The sequence below is a fragment of the Amblyomma mixtum genome, chromosome 10 (genome assembly GCF_055824585.1).
Source record: "Amblyomma mixtum isolate Tamu chromosome 10, ASM5582458v1, whole genome shotgun sequence".
Lineage (NCBI taxonomy): Eukaryota > Metazoa > Arthropoda > Arachnida > Ixodida > Ixodidae > Amblyomma > Amblyomma mixtum.
This window is the reverse complement of record NC_143021.1, coordinates 172,837,856-172,865,257: the sequence shown is the minus strand read 5'-3', so window position 1 is coordinate 172,865,257 and position 27,402 is coordinate 172,837,856. Positions and strand designations below refer to the sequence as shown.

At 47.6% G+C, this 27,402-nt stretch overlaps 1 protein-coding gene across 1 annotated transcript in view; it reads right to left on the bottom strand.

Annotated features, from left to right (window-relative positions):
• The window catches only part of LOC149327750 (calcium-activated chloride channel regulator 1-like), an 884,343-nt gene that overhangs the window by 572,934 nt on the left and 284,007 nt on the right, over positions 1 to 27,402 (bottom strand). Inside the window, exons 6-7 of the mRNA XM_089564962.1 lie at positions 26,915 to 27,015; positions 25,518 to 25,629 (exon numbers count right to left, since the gene is read on the bottom strand). Of these exons, the coding sequence (XP_089421088.1) occupies positions 25,518 to 25,629; positions 26,915 to 27,015 (213 nt within the window). The remainder of the gene's footprint in view (positions 1 to 25,517; positions 25,630 to 26,914; positions 27,016 to 27,402) is intronic.

Below are 27,402 nucleotides of genomic sequence, written 5' to 3'. Positions count from 1 at the left end.
AGCATCGCCTCGATGCGGGCCGCTTTCATAGAGGGGAAAATAGGTTGGACACGGAAAGTTAAACACAGCTATCACGACACAGAACCGGTGGCACTCAGCGTCAAGTACAATCAGCAGGACGATCGTGGTACGGCTTCACACGAACGACGTGCACAACATCCGGATGCGGTGGTCTGCGCGATGGGCGGCCTGGGGTTGCCGGTGAAACTTCGTACGTCACGTCGCTAATGCGGCGGAGAACTAGGTAAGGTCCGAAGTATCGGCGCAGTATTTTTTCGGACAACCCACGGCGACGAACTGGTGTCCAAACCCACACATGGTCGCCTGGTTCGTACGTAACAAATCTCCGTCCGAGATTGTAGCGGTCAGCGTCGACGTGCTGTTGACGGTGTATTCGCTGCCTGGCCAGTTCACGTGCTTCTTCAGCCCGCTGAACGAAAGTGGCGACGTCAAGATCTGGCTCTAGGTCACACTGAGGGTCGACGGGCAACATGGCATCCAAAGAAGTAATAACTGGACGACCGAAGAAAAGCTGGAAGGGCGTGGGCCGCGTTGTCTCCTGCAGGACCGTATTGTAAGCGAACGTTACGTATGGGAGCATTTGGTCCCACGTTTTATGCTCCACATCCACATATATGGAGATCATGTCGGCCAGGGTTCTGTTAAGGCGCTCCACCAAACCATTTGTCTGTGGGTGGTACGCTGTTGTACGCCTATGGCTGGTGTGGGTCAGATATAGGACTGCCTGAGTCAAGCGGGCCGTGAAAGCAGCTCCACGGTCAGTAATGATAACCGCCGGAGCCCCATGACGCAGCACGATGTTGTGTACAAAAAACGTAGCTACTTCGACAGCAGTTCCGTTTGCAAGCGCCGTTGTCTCAGCGTACCGCGTCAAATAATCTGTCGTGACAGCAATCCGTTTTCCAGTGGATGACTTCGGGAAAGGGCCGAGTAGGTCCATTCCCACTTGTTGGAAAGGCGTCTTCGGAGGCGCTATGGGATGAAGAAATCCTGCGGGTTTGAAGGGAGGAGACTTACGGCGCTGCCAGTCGCGACAGGTTTTGACGTACGTCCGCACTGATGGAAGTAATCTGGGCCAGTAGTACCTCTGCCGAATCCTCGCTAAGGTACGACTGACCCCCAGGTGGCCGGCAGATGGTTCGTCGTGGCAAGCGCTCAAGATATCAGGTCGCAACTGGGACGGGACTACGAGCAGAAATGTTGCGGTGTTGCTCTCAAAGTTTCGCTTGTACAGGACGCCGTTCTGCAGAGTGAAAGATTTGAGCCCACGAAGAAAAACACGAGGAACGCCGGGACCAACGCAGCCTTCCAGGTACGCGATGAGCGGCGCTAACTCTGGGTCCTCCCTTTGAAGCTGCGCCATATCGGTTGCGCTAACAGCACTAAGGAAAGAGAAGTCTTCAGTGATTTCCGGGGAAGCCAGGTCCACTGGCGCGCGTGATAAACAATCCGCATCTTGGTGCTTCCGCCCCGACTTGTACACGACCGTTACGTCGTACTCCTGCAAACGGAGGCTCCACCTCGCCAACCGCCCAGATGGATCTTTTAGGCTGGCCAGCCAGCATAATGAGTGGTGATCGCTGACAACGCGAAAGGGTCTTCCGCATAGGTATGGGCGGAACTTACTGATGGCCCAGACTACCGCAAGACATTCTTTCTCAGTCGTTGAATAGTTGCATTATGAGCGCGAAAGTATACGGCTTGCGAAAGCGATGACTCGTTCGGCGCCATCCTACCACTGTACCAGGACCGCCGCAAGGCCTGCGTTGCTAGCATCAGTGTGTATGTCGGTTGCTGCGGCGTCATCGAGATGGGCGAGCATCGGTGGACGTTGCAGGCGGTGGCGGAGCTCCACGAAAGCATCCTCTTGGTCGCTTCCTCACAAGAATGGTGTGTCGTCTCTGGTCAGTGCTGTTAAGGGTTCAGCTACTCTGGAAAAATCTTGGACGAATCGTCGATAGTAAGAGCACAGTCCCGAAAAACGTCGAAGAGTCTTTTTGTCAGTGGGACGCGGGAAACTGGAGACAGCAGCGGTCACGTCGGGATCTGGGAGAACACCGCGCGCGCTGACAACATGGCCGAGGAAACGAAGCCCCTCAAAACCGAAATAGTATTTCTCAGGCTTGATCGTAAGTTGCGCACATTGGAGCGCCCGGAGCACTGTGCGCAGCCGCTCCAAGTGTTGCTCGAAGGTGGGCGAGAAAATGACATCGTCCAGGTATACGAGGCACGTCTGCCACTTGAGCCCAGATAAGACAGTGTCCATCATGCGCTGGAAAGTGGCTGGCGCTGAGCACAGTCCAAACGGGAGCACCTTAAATTCGTATAGACCATCAGGCGTCACAAAAGCAGTTTTCTCGCGGTCTCGCTCGTCCACCTCTATCTGCCAGTAGCCGCTTTTGAGATCTAAGGAGGAAAAGAACCTGGCATCACGTAGTCTGTCGAGTGCATCATCAATCCTGGGGAGCGGGTAAACGTCCTTTTTGGTCACATTGTTCAGTTTGCGGTAATCGACACAAAATCTCAAGGTGTTGTCTTTCTTTTTCACGATGACCACCGGCGATGCCCATGGGCTTGTCGACGGATGAATGACATCGTCGGCGAGCAGTTCGTCCACTTGCCTGTTCTGGCTTCGCGTTCCGTCGAAGAAACACGGTATGGGCGCTGGCATACGGTTGGTGTAGTCTCGTCGGTGATGATGCGATGGTTTGCGACAGGCGTACGACCGACCCTGGAGCTTGTGGCAAAACAATCCGCGAAGTCGGTTATAAGCGCCGAGAGGAGAGCCTTCTGCTCAGGCGCCAAATCCGGATTGATTCTGACAGACGGAAGGACAGGACATGGTGGAGCCTGGTCTTGAGGGCTTGTCTCCAGGGCGCACACTTGAGGCACCACGGCGAAGTCATGCAGGAAAGCGACAGCCGTGCCCCTGACGAGGTGCTGCAACTCGTTGGCAAAATTTGTAAGGAGCACACTAGCACAACCGTCTTGTAGTTGGACGAGCCCGCGAGCGACGGCTACTCCCTTCTCGAGCAGCAGGGGTACGTGGCTATCAGCGACACCTTCGTAGTCGTGGAATAAATCGTTCCTTACGAGAACTAGCACACTGGACCGGGGTGGCACCATTACGTCGTCGTCAACAAGTCGCAGAGCAGTGAAGCGTGAGTCGTCTGTGTCAGTGCGCGCCACGGCCCGTTTAGTCGAGAACGTGACCCGTGCTTCGTGCAGGTCAATGACAGTACCGTTCGTGTGGAGAAAGTCGAGACCGAGGATCAAATACCTCGAACACTCACGGAGGACTACAAATTCGCCGACGTGCACAACACCACGGATATCGACACGAGCTGTGCACCTGCCGGCGGGGATAATCAGGTGACCCCCAGCAGTGCGAATGCTAGGCCCCGACCACCCCGTCAATACTTTCTTCAGTTGTAAGGCAAGGGCCAGGCACATGACAGAATAGTAGGCACCAGTATCCAGCAAAGCGCTCACGTCGATTCCGTCAATTTTGACGCAGAAATCGGAGGTAGCGCGTCGGATGCTTTCGCTACTCGCTCCCGGAGAAACATCGCCGCGTGGTAGTGGCGCAGGAGGATCTTCACAAGTCCCGGCATCAGCGGTCTTGCCTCCAGAGGCCGCTGGAATCAGTTTTCCCGGCGTGGACTGGGAGAACGGCGTCTGTAGTAGCCTGCGGCTTGACGGGGGCTTGGAGAACAGTAGCGTCTCGGCGACGGTGATCGAGCCTCCTGGTGGCCTGACGTGATGTGGTTCTGGCGCGACGACAGATGGAATGCTATCTCCTGCGGTCGTTCCCCGTTCTAAGGGCACGGGTCGTCCGGTGCGAAACCACGCAGGCCCACGCGGCGGTATGGGCACGCCCTGTAGAGGTGACCCGCCTCGCCACAGTGATAGCAGAGGGGCCGACGATCCGGGGCACGCCACACTTCACTCTTTCGCGGTCGCTGGTAGGCTGGCGGAGTGTCACCACGAGGGGAGCTCGACGAGAACACTGCTGGAGTCGCGGCAGTGACGTCGTACCCAGGGGCCTGGCGCAGGACGGACGCATACGTGGGCCTTGCATTAGGCTGGCGAGGAACCTCAGAAATCTGGTGCTGTTGTGCTGCCAGGCGCACCTCGTCCCGGACGACTTCGGTCAGTGGCGTGAAAGATGGCGTCTCGGACGGCGTACGGAAGGCCTGTAGGTCCTCTCTGACGACAGATCGGACCAGCTCGCGTAGAAAAACCACGTCGATACCGGGAGGCATGGAGATGGGATCAGGCCCGAAGGTGTTGACGTCGCAATTGTACTGGCGGGCTCGCTGTTCCAGCGTCTTCTCCATAGTTGCCGCCTCGGTGAGGAACTCTGCCACAGTGCTTGGTGGGCTGCGCATGAGTCCTGCAAAGAGCTCTTGCTTGACACCCCGCATGAGGTGGCGAAGCTTCTTGTCTTCTGTCATGTTGGGATCCGCGCGCTTAAAAAGGCGGGTCATGTCCTCGTAGTACATGCGTACACTCTCGTTGTGGCGCTGGTTGCGCGAGTGTAACGCAGCTTCTACTCGCTCTCGACGGTCTGCATTCGGAAAAGTGGCTTTAAGATTTCGGCAGAAAGCTTCCCAGGACGTAAACGAAGCTTCATGGTTTTCGAACCATGTTCGAGCCGACTCCTCAAGTGCAAAATAGACATTGTGGAGCTTACGGTTGTCACTCCAGCCGTTGTAACGGGCAACACGTTCGAAGATCTCGAGCCAATCCTCGGCGTCCTCGAACACGTCGCTATGAAACGACGGGGGTGTTCGTGGCTTATGACAGAGGATGTGCGCCGGGAGCGTGGTCTCAGTTGCCATGGCAGCTGGTGCCTCCGAAGACCGGGGTTGCGTCGCCCTGGTTGCAGCCGGAAGGAGTCCAAATTCAGGGGACGCTCCACGGAGGCGGCGGCCGCGGCGCTGGTGAAATGGGGTGAGATCCGTATTGGTCGGTAGCCTACGCGGGTCTGGAAGCGTACCCCGCACCTCCACCAGATTTGTCACGAATATTACACGGCACACCGTTAGATACACAGGAACTGTTCCAGTCTGCCGAGTGGTCACCAGCAAGCAGGCGAAGCACTTCTTCTTCCTCGTCACAGGCGAGATGGCGGAGCACTTCTTCGTCCACTTCTAAGCTGTATCAATATGGCCACTTGGCCGACGCGCCGCACCGATCGTCGCTTGCGAACTGCCGCCCCGCTGCAAGCAGGGACACACGGAGCGGTGAGCATTGCTGCGCCGCACTACCCAAGCTCCGCCCGCAACCGGTGTCACACTTCGCCGCCATGCTGCAGTGCCTGAGCGCTGCTTGGGATCGTGTACAAATATCGCAAGAAAAGACCAGATCGCCTTGTTATCAGAAAGACTGCTCGAGCAGCGACAAAGCATGCCAGCTTATGTTTCGAGCTTTCGGCAACGGCATCGCTCGCGGGCGCTCCGGGCGACGAGCTATTCTGCTACCTGGTTGCCGTGGTCGTCACTAGGCATAGAGCCTCTTTCGCATCGAAACCGCAGCGGCCGGCGCTTCGGAAGTCACCTGCACTATAATAAAAGGCCTACTCTACACATCGCTTTACTGTCAACAGCATCATCTCACAATAAAATAATGATATAGTAAATTTTCGCGACGCCTTCAGCAGCAAAGCGAGCGGGCGCCAGGCGAGCCGGGCCCCAACGCCGGGCCAGCGGCAGCAACGAGGCGGTTGTGGCAAGAAGTTTGCTCGTATCACAGTCGTTACCTTTGCCAGCAGCTCAGTATTTGTCAGCGATCCTCAAAAATGACACATTTTTCACATTTCTTAACCAAGGGTTTATTATTTACGTCAACAACACACTTTAGCTCGTTTTTATGAAGCCGGCAGGCTGGACGGCCAGCCGGCATGCTCGGCGTACTTCACGTTCGCTCAAGAAAATGCAAAACAGCCATGATAGCAGAGAGGATGCTTCCTAGATTAGAGCAAGAACAATATGCCTGTGCAAAAGTGGATCTTTCGGCAACGACACCGCCTGCGGCAACGCCGGGCGACAAAGTGCGCGCTGGTCCCAGGCTGCCCTAGTTGTCGCTAGGCCTAGGTGGTTTCTCATAGAAGCGGCAGTTGACGGCGCTTTGGAAGTCGCCTGTGTTAGAGTGTACTAGAATAACCTATACTAGTACACTCTACCTGTGCTATAATAAAAGGCCTACTGTTCACATCGCTTTAGTGCGAGCTCGTCCCATAATAGAAGATAACTTCGATTTCCACGATACCTTCACCAACGGATCTAGTAGACGAGCAGCGCGCACGAAGCAGCAGCGTCGAGCTGTCGGGATAGGACAACGTCGGCGTGAGGTCGGCTGAGTGTGACACGCGGGTCGGCCGACGGTTGCTATGTCGCCGACGCGACGGCGATGCGCGCGAGCGACGATCGGCGCTCGGTCGGCGTCTGCGAAGTGTGACAGACGCGCCGACGGCACCAAAATCGCTGCCGCCGACCATCGCCAGACTGAAATCGGCCGATCGACGGCCTAGTGTGAACGCGCCTTAAGGCGTCTTTGCCGGTATCATTCTGTCACATTCTCCGCACGTAAAGTAAATAAGTGGTGATTACCTTCCTGCTAGAAGTTACTATAAACGAAGGGACTTCAGAACAGAAAAGGCTTGGGCTGGTTGGTAATTCATTGCAACACAGTAATCATAGCGCGGGAACAACACAGGCGTTCTCGTCCCGTCTCATCCTTGTCCTGCGTTGCTCCCGCGGTATGATTACTTTGTTGCAACGAAAGGACGACCGGAGAGGGAGAGTTTTCACTGTTCCCTGAAACGTCATTTCGAGCCCAACGTTGTTCCACGGTAGCTTGAAGTGTACTGCAAATATGTTTACGCGTGGACTGCCCATTTGTTAGAATTTAAGTATACTCGGACGGATTAATTGCGTATTTACGAAAGTGCACTTTAAAAACATTGCCAAAACCAAAATGCGATTTCCCCAAACTCGATTTCGAGCATTAGATCAAAATCTTTCAGCGCCAGTCCTGTTGGTTGTGTGTCTCTTGTGTCCCCGTCTTTTTGCGCTGCTGTTACCTTCCTTAAGTCGAGCATTAGGTCGTTCAACGGCAGCTTGAAGTATGCTGCAATTATGCTAAGGCGGACTGCAAATTTGCTAGAATTTAAGTATTCTTTGGAAGAATTGATTGCGTATTTACGGAGGTAAACTTCAAACACGTTGACAACACACAAATGCCATTTCACGAAACGCGATTTCGAGCACCCGACTCTTCAACGACAGCTAGAAGTGTGCTGCAAATACGTTTAAAAGGACTGCCCGTTTGTTAGAATTGAAGTATATTTCGGATGAATTAATTTCATATTTACGAGAGTACACTTTTAATACATTGACAAGAAGCTAAAACTGCATACATATACGTTTACAAGGACTGCCCGTTTTGTAGAATGGAAGTATATTTCGGATAAATTAATTTCATATTTCCGAAAATACACTTTTAATACACTGACAAGATGCTAAAACTGCATACATATTTTTTCATGCATTTGAAAAGTGCTCAAAGTATACTTTAAGTGATTTTTTTTGCATATTTTAAGAATATATTTGGAATACCAAGCATGAAATTTCAGGAACATATTTCCTGCATATTTTTAGTGCATTCAGGAATACAAAATATGTTTAAAATACAATCTAAATAGCCCACCATATAGTCCAAACGTATTAGTTTTTGCTAAGGGATGTTTGATAGCGTCAGCAGTGGTGCTCAGGCTCTCTTTGCTAATCAGGAAATTATAAACCTCTTCCGCAGTTCCTTTTAGAAGGTGGCCGACTTTGTCTTCTTCAAGCCTACTGGAATTCACTAGCTTGCATTACTTTAAGATAGCTTCGATGTATACAGTGCAAGTTTCTCCGGGTACTTGCGCGCAGTGAAGCAATGTCTGTTCCTCACGTTTCTTCTTTGCCGATTCATTCCCAAAGTTTTTCTTGTTCTCGCTTGTAAAGGTGTAGCCCATGAACTTAGTGAATCCTCATGATAGTAAAACCAGTCGAAGGCAGTGGCGGCAAGGAAGAACACCACGTTAGCCAGTTTAGTAGCAGTGGAGCACAGAAAGTTGGGCAAGTTGGTTGATATGCATACTGAAAAAATTGATCAGAAAAAACGAGGACGAAGCAAAGACAAGACGAGGACGAGCGCTAACTCACAACTGAAGATTTATCCCGAAACAAATGCACATTAAACAGGAAAAAAAAACTAATCATACCAATCAGACATCAAGAACATCACGTGTCACCTCCTGCGTGCCCGAGTGATTTTGCCAAAAAGCAGAACTCCCTATCCGAGAAGCGGACGGAAGTCTGGCTGACGCATGTATCTCCGCTGATACGCATATGAAATGCTTCCATGAGTTCCCGCACAAGTTGGTCTCTATGCCTAACGAAATTGTTTTTTCAAAGAGCGGTTTACACTGCCGCTTCTTATCACCGTCTTGACAGTGAAAGCGCTCAAAAGGGCAAGGACGACAGAAAAGGAAAAACTGAAAAAAGAAAATTGGCTGTTATTCCATATAAGCATAGGCTATCACATAACCTGAGAAAAATTGGCAACAGGGTAAATGTAAACGTTTTGTTTTCAGCCCCGAATAAGTTGAGCGCCCTATGCAAGAAAAGCACTTCTGGAAACCAAGGAAAGGCTGCTTGCACAATCAGGCACCAAAAGCCATTCGTCAGATGCGTAGAAGGCGTCGTATATAGGGTGCCCTTGACATGTGGCAAATGTTATATAGGACAGACGGGAAGATGCATAAACGAGAGGTTAGGAGAGCATAGTTACAACGTGGAAAACAAAAGAGGCGGGCACTTGAGTATCCATTGTCTGAAGTGCAAATGGAAAAGCAAGAAAAGCAAGGAAGGTTGCCGTCCCGATTTTCACAGGTGTAAGGTACTTTTTAAAAGTAGATGTCAAATAACGAGAGAGATTGTGGAGGCTCTTGAGATAGCACGAGCGGGCGATGATTGCGTAAGCGCTCCGTCAATTTTGTTGTCGGATAAAGAGATGTCCTATCTTACATCGGGCATGCCGGTTATCTGAAAGAACGTGCCAGCTATCACTCGGTGGTAATGTTCTTGTAAGCATGCGCAAGTGATTACTATGAGTATAAAGTTGTTTTTCGCATGAAATAAAATCAGTTGAAAGTAAGCGCTTTGTATGTCTTTCCTTTTCTGTCGTCCTTGTCCTTTTGAGCGCTTTCACTGTCAAGATGGAAAACCAACTCGCCCACTCAATTCCATTATTCCATTATTCTTATCACCGGCATTACAAGTGCGGCAATGTTTTGGGAGGTTCTCAAGGGAATCTCCCCTGAGTGATCTTCGGTGTTCTGTTTGGCCGATGTACACCGAACCACAAGATAGCGGCAGCTTATGCACGACTCCCCTGGCGCAAGGAACGAACGGGGCTGTGTGCTTGATACTGCACTCATTTTTTCTTCCTTTCCTTCTGCCGCCTTCTTTCTTCCGGCTGCTCACCTGGGAACAGATTGAAGCCAACTTTCTAGGGGCGGAAAACACAACAGGGACGTTGCAGCGTCCGGCTACGTTCTTCAGCCCATGCGCCAACCTGTGCACGTATGGTATAACAGCTACCCTTCGCCGGTCTGTTTCCCGAAGTTTGGGCCCCGAACCTGCCTTGATCAACCTTGACAACCTCCCGCAGGCTTCCACGATTGTTTGCAGGGGGTATCCACTCTGCCTCAGCCTTTTCAATTGAGACGCAATACTTTCGTTCATGACATGTGGGCCCGACATAAAGACGGCCGCCTTAAGACATGAAGTGGCTATCCCATTCTTTATGACTTTGGAATGGCCGGATGAGTAATCAAGCAATGATTTCTTGGCCCTGGGATGGTATGCCCAGCATACATGTTTGGGGCGAAAATGCAATGACAGGTCTAGAAACTGGAGCATTCCGTCTCTTGGTACCTCTACTGTGAATTTGAGACCGGGGCCACACTCTTTGAACAATTTGAGCACTTTGACAATATTGCGTTGTAGGTTAGGTTCAGACGAAAACACTAAATAATCATCAACATGCCTACATATTTTCAATACTAGGCCATCTGATTTCTGTTCAATGGATCTATCTACCTTCGCCAGAAAAATGTTGCTAAGGATGGGGGCTACGCTTGACCCGATACAAACACCAGTTCGCTGTACAAAAAATTTCCCGTTCCACCCTATGACCGTGGACTTGAGATAAAACGTTAGTATTTCTAAAAAAGACCTAACAGATGCACCACATCTGGACACAAAAGCAGCCTCGTCGTTGTGCTCCCAAATGCATTCCTGGACGCTTTCCATTAGCTCATTGTTAGGCATTGAGTAGTACAAGTCCTCAACGTCCACGCTGAACGCGGTACACTGTCCTGGGTTACTGTTGCTCAGAAGATTCACCACTGCCTCGGAATTTGGAACGATGAATGGGTCCTCCACAGTCAGGCTTGCCAGATGCTTCTGGAGGTACGTGGCCATCAGTAATTGCCAGGTATTCCGCTCGGAAACAATAGTTCGGAACGGGATGCCTTCCTTGTGGGTTTTTGCCGTGAAAAAAGCGGCTAGGTGAAGTTCTTGAGCCTTCTTTACGCCACTTGCTAATTTCTCTAAGTTGTGGTGTAGGAGCAATGCGACAGCTTCTTCCTTCACCTTCTTCGCCTTGAAGTCAACCTCTCTGAAATTTTTGAGATAGCTGTCTGGGCTTTCTCCGCGAACAAGCCCTCAGGAATCAGTACAAACCCTCCTTGCTTATCCGCGCAAAGGACTCTCAACTCCGCAGATATCAAGAAATCTACAAGCCGCGCAGTGATACCACGTTTTGCTTTCCCCTCATGGGTTCTTTCCACAACATCGACGCATTCCTCGACGCATCTTGCCTGGACTTCACTGCGCGAAAACCGCTAAATAGACCGGGCAAATGCCACCTTTTCGACGGGCTTAAGTACCTGCGGCAACCCGAACTTCGGACCAAGCCTGAGGATTCCCAGGTGTTGGGCAGGAACTTCAACGTGTCCCAGTGTAACGACGTCCTGATTCGATCTCGAAGTCTTTGGTGGCCTTGGCAACGTTGAAAGAACTGAATTCCACAGCACCTCAGTCATGTATGACGATGTGGCGCACCAATGACGAAAAGCCTGGTCATTTCTTGTTTCCCCGCTGATAACACGCAGCTGGTCCCTAAAAAATCTGGCTTGCCTACACCACTGCGACTGCAACATCCGGCACAGTTGTTTTCGGTGTCCCGCCGAAGGTTCCAAGAACCCTGTGAGCCCGAGTACGTCCTTAGGGCACATGCCGTAACGAAGGTGCCAGGAAAAGATCCTCGCTTTGCACGCGCACACAGAAATGGCTGCAACAATAACTGCAGGGTCATTAAAGTAAGAGGCCCAAACTTCGGGAAACAGACCGGCGAAGGGTAGCTGTTATACCATACGTGCACAGGTTGGCGCATGGGCTGAAGAACGTAGCCGGACGCTACAACGTCCCTGTTGTGTTTTCCGCCCCTAGAAAGTTGGCTTCAATCTGTTCCCAGGTGAGCAGCCGGAAGAAAGAAGGCGGCAGAAGGAAAGGAAGAAAAAATGAGTGCAGTATCAAGCACACAGCCCCGTTCGTTCCTTGCGCCAGGGGAGTCGTGCATAAGCTGCCGCTATCTTGTGGTTCGGTGTACATCGGCCAAACAGAACACCGAAGATCACTCAGGGGAGATTCCCTTGAGAACCTCCCAAAACATTGCCGCACTTGTAGTGCCGGTGATAAGAAGCGGCAGTGTAAACCGCTCTTTGAAAAAACAATTTTGTTAGGCATAGAGACCAACTTGTGCGGGAACTCATGGAAGCATTTCATATGCGTATCAGCGGAGATACATGCGTCAGCCAGACTTCCGTCCGCTTCTCGGATAGGGAGTTCTGCTTTCTTGGCAAAATCACTCGGGCACGCAGGAGGTGACACGTGATGTTCTTGATGTCTGATTGGTATGGTTAGTTTTTTTTTCCTGTTTAATGTGCATTTGTTCCGGAATAAATCTTCAGTTGTGAGTTAGCGCTCGTCCTCGTCTTGTCTTTGCTTCGTCCTCATTTTTTCTGCGCAATTATTTCAGTTAGTAGCAGTGTTCCAGCGATTGTATTTGCTCACCCTTTCGTAGTGTTTCAGCCAATCGTGAACGTCCTCCTCAGGGTTTCCAAAGAATGTGCGGGGCTCTCGATAATGTGGCCAGTTGTTAGCCATGGAATGTCCGGGTTGCTCGGTATTGTCTCCAGGAATGTCCGATGACAGTGGTGGGAAGCCTGCGAGTCTACGGCTCCTTCGGTCGATGGAACGCTGCGTGGTCGATACCCAGCACCTCCCCCAAAGGTTTTAGGTGCTTAGCACATACGGGAGTTTATTTACAGAGGGGATCGATAGAAGCAGGACGGCGACGAAGCCTACAAGCGTCCTTCAGCTCTTTCTCTTCCTTTTCCTCAGCCGATCAGTCCTACCGTTGATCTTCTGCTTCTTCTGTCCATGGTCAGTGAAAGCGCGTAACAATATACTTGAACTAGTTTAATAAATATGTCTTGTGTTTTCTCTCCAGCGCACACAAAAATATGAAAAACTTAGCGGAGAGCTCCTTCGTTCATGTCTGAGAGGGTTAGGAAGTAACACAGGCGGCGTTAATCACGTAACCACATTTTCAATTTACTAACTTGTCTGAAAGAAGAACTGCAGGTTAGGCTAGTTGGGGTTGATTCATAATGATGGTTCAGTGAAGGAAAGTGAAGGAAGCTGAACGCTCGGTGCTAGAAATTTTCTTTAGTGCTAAGACACACAAACCTAACGTTCCTTTCCGGGCAATCATCACTGAGGACAATTCATGGCAGTTGGCTGTGTCTGCGTATCTTTGCAAACACTTGTCATCACTTCGCTTGAAGGACCCGTTTCTCGTACTCGATTCTGAGGTGTAGTGTATCTTATCCCACTGAGCTGTGGTAAATGTTATATTGGCCAAACAGGCCAGTGCCTGAACGAAAGGCTACGAAAACACCGGACTACAGTCGCAGCTCTGATGGCGGGGGCCATTTGGCCGCACATTGCCGCAAATGCATAGTAAAAACAACAGGCGGTAATGAAGAAAAATGCGTTCCACTCTTTAGCGACACGAGAGTGCTGAGGCGGCTTCATAGGCAGGGTGATAGGGAGATATTTGAAGCTTTTTGCATTGATAAGGCAGGGGACAAGTGCGTGAGCACACCCTCAGTAGCCCTCACGAAAAAAGAGATAATGTATTTGTCAAAAAACTTGCGCGTCAATTTGGTTTAAATGTTTACTCTTTGTTATGACAACCTGCTTCGTGATAAAGAGAAGAGGGCGGGGGTACAGTCTCCTGAGCATGCGCTGAATAGAAGTGTAAAAATCTGTTATGTGTGCATTAAAACGTCAGTTGAAGTCTAGCGTGCTGTCCCGTCGGTTCCTTTTGTCGCTGTCCTTGTGCTTTCCACGCTAGTTGCAATGTCGCAGTCACTAACGAATTCACACCAACTAGCCCAACTGTCTTCCATGATCATAACGATTCTGAGGCAGTCACTGAATTTCTCCGAAATGAGAGCCCGGCACTGTGCTCTGGTTTTGCAGAGCAAAACCATAGCAGAATGTGCGCCGCACTGTGTGCGCACCCCCTGTGTGCGCCGCACTGCTTGAACTCACCTTCAAAGAAACCTCCCGGATCGACAACGGCATCATCAGCAATGAAGTATTTAAGAAGCCAGATCAGCCCCTACAGCTTCAACTGTCCACGCTTCGGCGAGCGCGGCTTCGGCCCCTTATCTGTTTTTTCAGCAGCGTCCGCTCCGGCGGACGCAGTTGTTGCTGCGGCGCGCGTCTTTTCTTTCCTTTTTCTCTTTCCTCTGATCTTTTAACTCTCCTCTATCTGCACATGGCAGCGGTGGTGGCTTGGCTCGAGCCAGTAGGCAGGCCTGTGCGATTTCCTTTTCATCCTTCTCTCAGTCACAACAACAAGAACCTAACGCTTCAGTGGACACGGGAACAGCCCTTTCGACCAGACGCTCAAACGTTTTCCCCTTACAATGCAGGTAGGTACAAACCTCCCTTTGTACGCGAAGAGAAGTAATAACGTCTGCTTGATGCTGTTCCCGTGTCCACGGGTATTGAGCGAAGTTTCTGTGAATGCTTTTCTATGGCTCTGCTGTTGTTACGCGCCGGTGACATTGAGAGCAACCCCGGGCCCCGAACCCTGCGCTCTGATTCGCCTCTTGACATCGAATCTTTCCCTTCTAATCCCGCGGATCAAATGAAAGTTATTTGTCAATTGCTTAAAGATGTTCATACGCGGTCTGTGCAATGTTCTAGCACCCAAGCAGAACTTGCAGCCTATGTTAAAGCTATTAAAACGGGTCAAAAGAACATCGACACCAAAATCGCAGCTATACAGAATCAATCGTCTAGAAGTACTAGAAGAAAATTACAAAAAGCTAGAAGAAGTGAGCCATGAAGTTTCCAGCATTCAAACTGAAACTAAAGAACTTTCCGAGATAGTCAGCACCTTGCAAACCCGAATAGACGAACATGATGACAGGTCACGACGTAACAGCTTAATATTCTACGGCATTCCAGATTCTGACTAGGCATGGCAAGAGACAGAAGAAAAACTAACTTCTGCTTTTAAGAATTGTCTAGCTGTCCCCTTCTTCCTGATGCACTGGAACGCGTGCATCGCGTGGGAGTTTTCAGGCCGAATAAGTGTCGCCCCGTCATTGGTAAGTTTTTAAGTTAGGAAACAAAAGATGCCATTCTCGCTACGCGTAATAGTTTGAACGACTCGAAAATCACCCTTACTGAAGACTTTTCAGCTGCAACAAGAGTCGCTCGGAAAAAGCTTCTTGAATTTGCTACAAGCCAACCTGGAGCCCCAAAACACAAACTGCGCTACAACAAGTTGCATATTAGCGATAACTGCTACATGTACGACTCGCCCACGGACGCTATCGTTAACATTCCGACACGCAGGGCAGGCTCTGGTTCCACCGCAGCCGACTGCGAACCCAGCACATCCTAGGCACACGTGAGGGGTAGTGGTCGGGTACCTGAAGCCGTTGTATCGGTTCTTTTCACTAACATAAGAAGTGTCCTTAACAAATATAACTCGTTATCATCTGCTATCGACACGTGTTCTGCAAAAATTATTGCTTTAACAGAAATCTGGCTAACCGCGCATGTCCCTGATTCTGATATCTTTCTTAACGCTTATCGTTTTTTATTCTTTCGTTCTGATCGTGGAAAACAGAGAGGTGGAGGCGTGCTGTTGGCGATTTCAAACGATGTCACTTCATCATGTGTACATGTTCAGATTGACTTAGAAATCGTATGGGCAGCAATAACACTTAATCACCAGAAAGCCACAATAGGAGTTTGCTATCGCCCACCATCTTCCTACCCTACCTTCTGCAATGAGCTTCGCGATGTCATTAATTTTATTACTACACGTTTTCTCGCATCTCCGATATTTCTACTCGGTGATTTTAATTTTCCCAACATCACATAGAGCTTCGACATTCCCATTTTGTCACCCTATTCGTCTCTAGCCAGTGAATTTTCGGATTGGATGTATGCTCAGTATTCTCATTACAGAAAATGTGCACGCAAGCAACAAGACTAACTGCTAATGTGGCCAATACATTAGACTTAATCCTCACTAGTCGACTCGAAATAGTTTCACCTATAACCTATCTGCCTGGCCTTAGAGATCACGCTCCTCTCAACTTTTCCATTAAGTTAGCATGTCCAATATCTAACAAAAAGGTAACAGCGATATAAGCGAGCCAATTTTCAGGCAATAAACACTGCACTGTCTTCTTTCATTGACATTTTTCTTGATGGCTTTGGCAATCGTACTGTTGAAACCAAGTGGAAAATGTTTTCGGTCAAAGTGAATCAGCTCACTGAACGGTTCATTCTTCAACGCACCATCGTCAACCACTCTAACGGTCCCTGGTATAGCAATCATATCAAGTGCTTACCTAATAAAAAGAAGCGGCTTTATCGCATCGCTAAGTTTTCCCCCACCACAGAACGTTGGGCTTCGTACTCGGCTGCATCTGAAGCATACGTGCAGCCAATTAAAGGCGCAAAGAAACACTTTCATTCGCAGATTCTTCCGTCTGTGCTCACAACTAATATCAGGAAATTCTGGCGTGTTATTAATCCCACGACTGATGAAAATATTGTTCTAATCGACTCTTCTGGTGATCCCATTCCTTCAGACCTTGTTGCTACTGTTCTTAACCGTTCATTTGCTGAGAACTTTTCTATTACATCTGATGCACACATACCTGCAACATATAATCACCACTATGAAACTATATCGCCCATTTCATTTGATTCTTTTGGTGTTATTAAACTTATCGATAATCTCAATCTTCATTCTGCTCCGGGTTGTGATCTTATTAATGCCAAGTTTTGGAAAAACCCTTCAGCCTATGTTTCTGTTATGCTAACAAAAAGTTTCCAACAATCTTATGACCAAACTATCCTACCGAAACAATGGAAAATTGGGATGGTGATTCCAGTGTACAAGTCGGACAGCAAAACATCTCCCCTCAAGTATCGTCCCATCTCCCTAATAGTACATGCTGTAAAATGTTCGAACATATAATTTTTACAAATCTTGTTCATTTTCTGGAATCAAACACCTTCTTCTCATCAGCGCAACATGGTTTTAGGAAATCTTATTCATGCGAGACTCAACTAATACGTTTTACACATGCATTACACTCTATTATTGACTAGTCATCAATAGCTGACTGTATATTCTTAGATTTTAGTAAAGCTTTCGACAAGTTATGTCACAGACTCCTATTATTAAAACTAAACAACATTAATATTGACCCTAATCTACTGAAATGGATTGAATGTTTTCTTCTGAATCGATCACAGTTTGTAATCGCCAATGGTTTTAATTCCGGTTTAACAGAAGTGCAATCAGGCAAGTGCAATAAGTTCCCCAAGGCTCAGTTCTTGGGCCTCTTTTATTCTTAATCTACATCAACGATCTTCCATGTCTTGTTAACTCTCATATCCTCCTTTTTGCGGACGAGTGCGTTATTTTCAGAGAAATAACCGATACTAACGACAGCTGCCTACTTTGAGACTGACCTTACCACTGTAGCTAACTGGTGCAATAAATGGTCAAGGCAACTAAACATTAAGAAATGCAAAGTCATGCGTATTTGAAGAAAATCTACTGCCTCGCTTTCGTATTATATTAATAACGTGTCTTTAGAGTCTGTAACATCATATAAATGCCTAGGCGTTCATATCACTTCTAACTATAAACTGGTCTCTTCATATCGAGCACATAATCAACAATGCTTATCGCATGCTACGTTACTTACGTCGCCTTTTTTTCAGCGTTCCTTCTTCTGTGAAACTTTTGTTAAATAAAACACTAATTCGTTCCGAACTGGAGTATGCATCATCAGTCTGAGACCCTCCTTATGACAGTCATATTACTACTCTTGAGATGGTTCAGAATAACTCTGCGCGTTTCATCGTCACTAATTACAATCGCACTGCAAGCATAACTACTATGAAGTCTAGCCTTTCTCTCCCATCGCTGTCACTTCGTCGAAAAGTGTGTCGTATCGCTTTATTTCACAAGTTGTACCATCATCCTGTACTGCGCGATCGCCTTATTCCACAGCCATTTTATGTATCCCGTCGTACTGACCATAATCATAAAGTCGGTTTAGTTTCTTCTAATACCAAATATTTTTCCCAGTTATTTTTGCTGCGTACCTTGCGTGACTGGAATCACCTTCCCATAAGTATTGCCGACATCAATAATTATGGCATGTTCCGCGAAGCTATAGCTAGCATTGTATACTCATGTGTTATTTAAATTTGTCTCTTTGCTGTATTTTCTAACGTTATTCTTGTGTTTTGCCATTCCCCCTCTGTAATGCCTCTGGCCCTGAGGGGTACAATAAATGAAATGAAATGAAATAAAAGTTCTGCTTTCTGCTCCTAACAAACTAGAAAGAGTGGGAGCGGCGGTTCAAAGATGGAATGAGGGGTGCAAAAGAAATGCTTGCAACATAAATCATGAAACAAGATATGTTCCCTGTATGACTGGCATAGTTTATCAAATTCCCCTGTCCTGTGGCCTTACCTACATTGGCCAGAGTGGGCACTGTATTAACGTGCGGCTCATGGACCACGCTAATTCTTTAAAGAAGAAAGAAACTAACCTAGCGAAGCATTGTTCCACATCCAAATGCACGGCGTTTTTTGGTGACACTGATGTGTTGTTGTTTTTTTTTTCATTCTGACCAGCCCACTAGAGAAATTGCTGAAGCCTTTCATATTATCCGGAAAGATAAACGGTGCGTGAATGCGCCATCTGTAACAATATCTCTTCGAGAAATGAATATGCTACATAGTGGATAGCGGTTCTGCGGATGCACACGTGCTTTTATAGTGGTTTTACCACTATATAGGAGATTGTTCACATTGCGCATGTCGCTGTTTTTTCGTGTGTGTAAATTATGACGTGCTTCTTCCTAATAAAAAATGCAGTTGTAAGTTCAGCGCTCTGTGTGTGTCTCGTGACCTTCTTGGTCTGTGTGTGTTAGCGCTGTTGAACTATCATTTTGTCTGAAAGAGTGCGTTCTTCGGCGAGTCGGACAGACATAACTTCAAAGTATACTGTGCACAGAACAAGCGCAGTTACTCGCGACTGAATTCATATGAAACAAAACACATCTTATTTGCCTTCAAGTGTCATATCTAGGGCCATGTTCAGCTCAGATATCTGCCTTCTTTTTGATAAAGGTTGATCGAACCGTCACTTGCACAATCATCCCCACGCTTACTGATGAATAACGCCTAGTCAAGTTCACGTGAAACCTGTCCTCTGCTTTTATTTAAAATTTTTGTTTTCGTTAGCAAAATTAGGCATGACATATCGCGTGTAGCCTTCGAGCAAGCGCCGCAGTGCAGGGCTCAATTCAACCCTGTTTTTGGCTTCATAGAAAGCTGGTGTTCCCGTGAGAGGTCAATTAAACATCGACCCGTCTGACCGATGTATACCCTTCCACAGGTTAGGGGAGCCTCGTATACAACGCCCGTCCGGCACCTCACATACGGGTTGGCATGACGCTTCATGCAGTCTTGCGTACTTTTCCCTTCGGAGATGAGGAGCGGGCATAATGAGGCCGTGGTGCGGGAAACAGCACCGGCACATCGTGCCGCTTCGCCACATTCTTCAAATTGTGGGAAACCCTGTGAAGCACCGCTGGCCTTCTTTTCTCTATGAACAGCCACCCTCCTGGCACGGTCTGGCTTTCCGCAAGAGCTTTTCTGCCACAGCAGTAATGACACTAATCGGGAAACCAGCTTTCACGATCTTATTCGCCTGATTGTTGAGGCTCGCATCTACCAGGTGCGCGCATGACTTAGCCAAGGCGCTTTGCATATAATTCAATTCAATTCAATGTTTATTTTCCAACTCTAGGATGAAGAGCACCTCAGCGAAAAAGCAGTTTCTCACTGCTTGAGAGTGCCGAGGGCCCTCGCGTACATCAGCAGGCGACAGTTTTAGCAGGAAGCTGCTTTACATGGAACATATTACAGGCATAAACACAGGGATAAACACAGGTATAAACGCAATATAAACGCAGGTATAAACACAGGTATAAAGAATAGATATGTGGTTACCGGAATAACAGTGGAAGCTCATGGTATTACCAGAGGGATACAATCAAAGCATCAAAAGGATAGTTTCAACGTTTCACGAAATATTCGCGAACTTGTCTCCGAGTAAAAGTAGTGAAATCAGCACGCAGTTTTTCATAATAAGTTCCGATGGCCCATTTCACAGTCTTTGAATGTGCCGATCGAAACGGTTACAGGTCTTTTTGGGCCCGTGACGAGTACAACCAACATACGTGACCTGGCGTTAAAGTCAGGTAAATCCGTAAAAATTGTAGTCCCTTGCCAGATCCTATCCGTAAGATGCTAGGCACGCAAGGCTGGCAGCGCGGTAACAACGCTCCATTCACAAAAACTTCAGTATATTTTTTTCGCCGCAGTTGAGCTGGCTGCTTTTTGATTCCACTTTTCATCTCCAAAGTAGGTCTGAAAGCAACAATTCACCTGTTATTGTTAAAGACTTTAATAGAGCAGATGATGTGAGTACTCTTGACTACCTAGAGACACATTACCAGGGCTTTGAGACCCACGAGGACGTAAATATGTTATGGTCCAGGTTTAAAACATTATGCTTCGAATATCTGGAAGGGTTTGTTCCGAGCAAGCTCAAAAAGAAAGGACATAATCCATGGATTACAAGAGATATTATACATATGAAACGGAAGCTAAAACGACTCCGGCGAATGCCTTCTCGGCCACTTGCTGTCATTAGAAGCTTATGAAATTACCTGAGGAATAGGATAAAGCAAGCTAAAGACAACTTTTTTTCCGTTGCCCTCGGGAACTTTCTCCAACAGGCACCGGTAAAATTTTGGAGATTTATAAATGAGGACAGGTCAAACGAAATTTCTTAATGTGTTAATGGCATACAGTTACAGATTCTATATACGTAGCCAATGAATTTAACAAGTATTTCCACTCAGTGTTCACGGCTAAAGACCAGAGCATTTGTTTTGCACCCAAGGAGTTCCAGTCGACAATGCGCGACGTAGTTGTGACTCGAAAAGGTATTTTTAATTTACCTTTTCTTGGACATGAAAAAAGCAGTGGGGTCAGACAATATTCCTACAGTATTTCTGCACCGTTACGCAGAGGGGATATCGCACTACTTGCACGCAATATTTACTGCTTCGTTGTCGAGCTCAGCACTGCCTGCCGACTAGAAAAACGCGCGTGTTGTCCCTATTTTCAAATCCAGTGATCGCACAACGGTATCCAGTTACCGCCCAATTTCCTTAACTTCAGTTAGTTCGAAGCTATTGGAACACATAATTTGGAGAGAACTAGTTCAATATTTGGAAGAAAACCGCTTACTGTCAGATGCCCAGCATGGGTTTCGGCGCGGGCTCTCCACCGTCACACAGTTAATTACTACCTACCATGACTTTTTTCTTGCAATTAATGACAGAGGCTAAATCGATGCAGTGTTCCTGGACTTTGCCAAGGCTTTTGATAAGGTGCCACACAATAAACTGATACAAAAGCTTTGTAACTTTGGAATAAAACGAATACTTATTGACTTTATAAAAGCCTATCTTGACAACCGTGCACAGTATGTTAACGTAAATAATATTTCTGCAGATAGCCTTCCAGTGACATCAGGTGTAACCCAGGGGTCTGTCCTGGGCCCGGTCTTGTTCCTTATTTATATCAATGATATTGTTACCGAGATAGACCCTGGAATAGTAGTAAAACTTTTTGCGGACGATTGTGTTGTGTACACAACGGTCAGGTCACCACACGATCAAGAACTCCTTAACGCGAATCTTGGCAATATTCACACCTGGTGCGAAAAGTGGGAAATGGCTCTGAACATAAAAAAATGCTGTGTTCTTCGTGTCTCAAACAAGAAGCAAACATTAGCTCACACATACAATATTGGCGGGGGACGTAATTAACGAAGTATCAGCTGTAAAATATCTAGGAGTCACAATAACATCAACTTTAACCTGGAACAAACATATTGATAACATATGTTTTTCCGCAAGTAAGGCTTTATGGGGGATTCGAAGAAAATTGGCGACAGCCCCAACACAGGTGAAGCTCACTGCATACAAATCCCTGGTTAGACCGATTTTGGAGTATGCGTCATGCATATGGGACCCCTACATCAAGACAAATATAGATAAGTTGGAAAAGGTACAGAGAATGGCCGTCCGTATTATTTGCAACCGTTACAGACGAACAGATAGCGTAACACAGATGGTTATAATCTCTTGGATCTTCAGACCCTCCAATCCAGACGCACAGAATACATGCTTAAGTTCTTGTACCTCCTGTACAATAACCAGGCGCAGATAAACAAGACTCTCTACCTTACACCTGCACCTCGAGCTAACACACGCTTTAACCACGGGAAAATCTTAAAAGAATACCGGGCTTGCATCGATTCATTTAAATATTCCTATTTTTCTACGACTGTGTCCGACTGGAATAGGCTGCCTCAGAATGTTGTTGATTCTCCTGACGAAGTGGAATTCATTGCTGCTTTGAAAAGTTTGAATGTATGACTTTTTAAAATTTGACTTCATTTTTTATTTTCGGTATTATTCATGTGTTTCCCACTCCTGCTTGGACTCCAGAAGGAGTCTGCAGTATTCCTAAATAAATATAAAGTAAGAGCACCCACTCCGCTGTTGGTGCGGAGTGGGCAGGCTACAGCGTGGGCTTCCTGCGTCACCTTTGTTATTCATGTTGCACCTACAAAGACCAGAGACCAAATTAGAGACGCATGGACCAGGCTTCAATCTTTCTTGTTTTTGAAGTAAGGAGAATTTATAGAACATTCATTACCTCGCTGATGTACGCGGATGATAGTGCGCTAATGTCTGACAGTAAGATTTGATGAACATCTGCGGTACAGAGGGACAAAAATTACATCTCAAGTTTAGCAGAAGGAAATCTACAGTCATGGCTTTTAGGGGTGTGCGAATATCAAATTTTTCGAATACGAATCGAATACGAATCGAATACGAATACTTGGTTCCGAATATCGAATCGAATATCGAATAATCAAGGACAGACGAAGTTAACCACTACAAAACATTTGAGCACCCATGAACATCACAGCTCAACTATCGATGATTAAATCAATACAAAAGGTGTGTGTGGCTGCACAAAAAGTATCAAAGTCTGGAACATTACTGGAAGAGTGGAAATATCAGAGAAGATGGCTAGTACACAGCAATGATTAAGGCTAGCTTGACATCAGCACAAAAGTGCGTTGCTGGGATGAACATAGAAGATTGTCGTGAAGGAAAACCAGCTGCTCCACATGGTCAGGCAGAAGTAGTTCCCTTCTAGCTGAAACGACTCCTCCAGCCACAGAAAATGCACTCACTTGGCACTGACCTGGCACGTATTGCGAGGTACTTCGTGCACAGCTCTGACTATACCAGCTTCGCAGGTATAGCCACAAAAAAAGCTCATCAGCGCAGTCAGCTACTGCATGGTCCTTGGAGGAAGGAAAAATTTTCCTTCCTAAATAAGCATTGCTCTGGGCGCCGGCATGTTGTTATATATCTGTCGATAGGGCTTGAGGACCGCAATGAACGCCGGTGCTCACAATGAATATTCGACTAGATACGGATATTCGCGTCCGGTCGAATATTGGAAACAACACGAATACTTGGTTTTCGAATCGAATACGAATACTAAAAATATAATATTCGAAATATATTCGAAAATTTGGAATATTCGCACACCCCTAATGGCTTTTAATGATAAGGCGGCGAGCATAGGATACAGGAGGTCACGCTAGAGGTTGAGAAGTACAAGTATCTTGGGGTGTCGATAAGTAAATGGCGCTGAGTACCTGTTGGAGCATGAAAAATGTTTAGCGCCTAAAGCTAGTACGAATGTAGCTAGCATGAAAAATAGCGCATTGTGGAATTACAATAGGTACGAGGTGGTAAAAGGGACCTGGAAAGGGGTGATGGTTCCTAGTTTGACTTTCGGCAATGCGGTCCTGTGCGAAAGACCAGATGTTCAAGCAAGGTTAGAAATCAAGAAGCCCGGGGTAGGTAGGCTTGCACATGGCAATACAGGGGGTAGCACTAGATGGGCATCATATGAAAGCAGAGAAGCCAGCAGTAGGATAGAATTTCAGGGGCGATTGAAGGAAGTGCGGGAAAAGCAATGGTCTAGGAAAATTTTCGTTGCGGAATGGATAAGGCGAACTAGAAAACTGATATGTAAATACCTGGTGCAATTCAGGAAACTCGGAATATGCAAAAAGCAGGAAATTGCGAAAGAAAATATTTACGGTACTTGTAGTCGAAGAACTTTGTTTTTAACAAGGGGAAGCTTTGCGCCAGTTGGTCTGACATGTTGGAGAGGAGGAATACCGCTCGCCCTGTCCTCTTCTCGTTCTTCAGTCCTGTCAAGTTCGCGGTTATTCCTCCTCTCCAACTTTGTTTTTCGAGGCCAGGACTACAGTAGTGCGAACGAAGACATACCGAGCCGTGTACCAAGAGATAGACACATTACGCGATGTCTATGGAGAGGAAACGGCCGAACACCTGATGCTTTTCTCCTAACTGCTTTACTCTGCAGATGAAGGCATCGGGGCTAATTTATTCAAATGATCGCATTGACTACAGTTTAGCAAAAATAGCTTTTAAAACGAGTAGAAATAATCAAGCGAAGATTATGTGTTTCGTGGGTAAAATAAAGACAAGAGCGAATATCCACCAGTCACAGCTGGGTGGCGTAAGCCCTCGGCTGATTTATACGGTTCATCTTTACTGATCCGTCCGTCCATTCTGAAGCGCTCCACACTCATTTTACTCACTGGGGCATAATGAGCGCCGTGGTTGTAGCCGCGTGATCTTCAGTGCCTGGTCATTCGGTTATGTCACTCCAAGCGCGAATTGCTATGTGTAACGATCACTTTGTTGCATAATGTCATGGCAAAAACTGAGCGCCTAGGCGTGACAACGTAATCAGGTCGCTGAGGGACGAGTGACGTCGATCCTCAGGCCGAATCCGACGTTAGTGCAAGGCAGCGCAACATTCAGAGAGAAAGCAGCTGAACACCAGCCAAAAGCGCACAACTTTATTCTAAGCTCACTCGTCACAAAACACATAACAAGTACAGGTTCTTCGCTTGTTCAAACTAACACTCTTCTCACTGCACTGATGCCTTACAAACTCAGATGAGGTAACACAGTTCACTGTCCCAACCTTCGAGGTATCAAGGCAGATACATTCTGTACTCATGCGTCACTGTCACTACCTCCCCTTACTTCTCTTAACCTCCCCCTCCTTCACAGAGTGCTCGGCTCCACTCGTAAATAATCGGGCTCGGCATGTTATGAGGAGCTCGGGCTCGGCAGATTATCAGTCGGCCTTGGCGGAGCAAGTGATCTTCATTGGGCCATAGTGCTTGCCATAAATAAAGTTTTTTTCTCCTTTCGTCCTCACGCTAGCGCGGGCGACAACTGCGGCAAGCGCAAAAAAACAAACAAAGAGAATAACGGCAACGGTGCAAAAATGCTTGAAAGAAAAAAAACAGCAGCTTTAGAAAATTTTCATTTTCGAATGCAATTTCAACGATTTCACTGAAAGTCAAAATTTTGCTACCGTATCTCAAACGTCCCTGCAAGTTTTGGTGCGTCTCCGTTAGCGTAGGTTGGCTAAAGGTGCGAATGTGACACACGGCCCAACGGCTTGCAAAAAGCAGTCTTCAAACGCATGTCTACAAGTCACTATAATGGGCGTCTGAGGCGAACTTACGCACATGCCCTCGGAGGCGTCGAGAAGGAGCACGACGCGGCTGGTCGCCGTCCCCCTGGGTCGCACGAAGCGGAACTGGGGCTCGATCGGCGGCCGAGATGACTCACGCTTTCTGCGCACATTGGAACGAACCATAGGGGTGCCACACTGCCCGAAACACGGAATGCCTGCGGCGCGGAGAAATCTGGCCGCCGGGTGCAGGCCAAGACACGATCGTCAAGAAATGTCTTGATTTTTTTTCTTTTTATTTGTTGCCGCCGATGTGTGCGTCCCGTTCCATACGTGCTGTTCTCGCTAGGACTCAAAGGCCTGGCTACACTGCGCTGTATTCCGCAAAAGTACCTTCTTGCTTGCTGCCTCTCAGCCGCATTCTATCCTGCGCCAGCGGCTACGGTTTTGAAACGAGGCAGCAGTGTCGTCTCTTGGAAGGGTTTTGTGCTCTTTTCGCCCAGAGACATTAATGCGCGTTAAGAAACACGATCGAGTCAAAACTATCAGGCACACTTCCACAATGTGTCCATCAAAGCACAGGCATATATGTTTGCTGCAGGACTTTTTTTGTTTAAGTACTCGCTTTTTCTGGCGCAATGATTGAAAGGCATGGGCTGTTCCCTGAAAGAGGAACGTATCTACTGCCTCAATTGTTTTTTGTCAAGGTACTGAGCTAATTTTTCACGCGACAGCATAGGGGCCCCGTTCCGCAGAAAAGCCAGCATAGGCGTCGGCGTTCGTGTTGCTACCAGAAACACCGGGCTGGTCGAAGTTTGAAGTTTGAAGTTCGTTTTATTTACATCATAGATGTGGGTAGGCTGCTGCTAAAAGAGGCTTCCATAGATTGCGCTAGCCACACCAGCAACGCTTCGGATCTGCAGGGATCGCAGCAACCGCGACCAACGCGCCAGGCGTACGGGTCCTGTTCCTCGTGATGATATAAACACGCAGGAGACTGACGTTATTAGCGCCGCCTAGCAGACCCTTGTCAGGCACTCCGTCTCGCTTAAGTGACCGCGGTTGTGAAAGAGCAGGCAGTGGCTCCAAGGTGAACCGCTCTCACGTCATTCCCTTAACTCTGGTGTCTCCACAATTTTTTGGCTGCTTGTTTAATCATACGTTGAATTTCCGCGACATTATTTGCCCTCGATCCCTTCTATATTATTTTTTCAGCCCCTTCGCCTATGGCCGATTATACCGTCGCCTCAGGCTGTTTGCCAACCATTCGACTAGCAGCAGCAAGCATCCTGAGGCCTTCACCTCCCTTGTTCGCTTTGTGATTTCATGAAGCTGTGACATTTAATAAGATAGGTAAAGCCACGAATGGCAGGATTTGCGCTCCGGCAGAAAAGTTTAAACATGCGCCACATGATCACCTGCCAGCCAATGCTGCTGAAAGCGCTTACAGGGCGAAGTCCTCGTGAGAATAGATAATCTCGGACGTGGTCTTCCTCTGGCATAAGACGTTGTGCTGAGTTGGAAGGTACCTCGCCGCAGTGGGGTTGTTCTGCACAGAAAAAAGACGTCGCTCAGGGCTTTTCCACTCTGGTACAACCTTTATTGTAAAACTCTCAAGAAGTAGAAAAATAAACAAACAAAAAATGTAAGAAGAAGCCCGCACCAAACCAGAGAATATCGCAGGCGAACCAATTGAAAATAGAAGAAAGGGGGCCTGCGCCCAACAAACAATTTTAGAAAAACAAATTGGAAGTAAAAAAAAGGCATAAATGATGGCCGGGTAAAAGCGATTTTTCGGGCAAGAGGCCCCAGCAGCATTAAGAATTAAGAAGTACGAAATGAAACATGCTTGGGTCCAGCGTGCCCCAGCAAGAAGCATTGCGGTGGATCCTTCGCGAAGAATGCGGTGCGTCATACGTTGGCAACTCGGGCAACT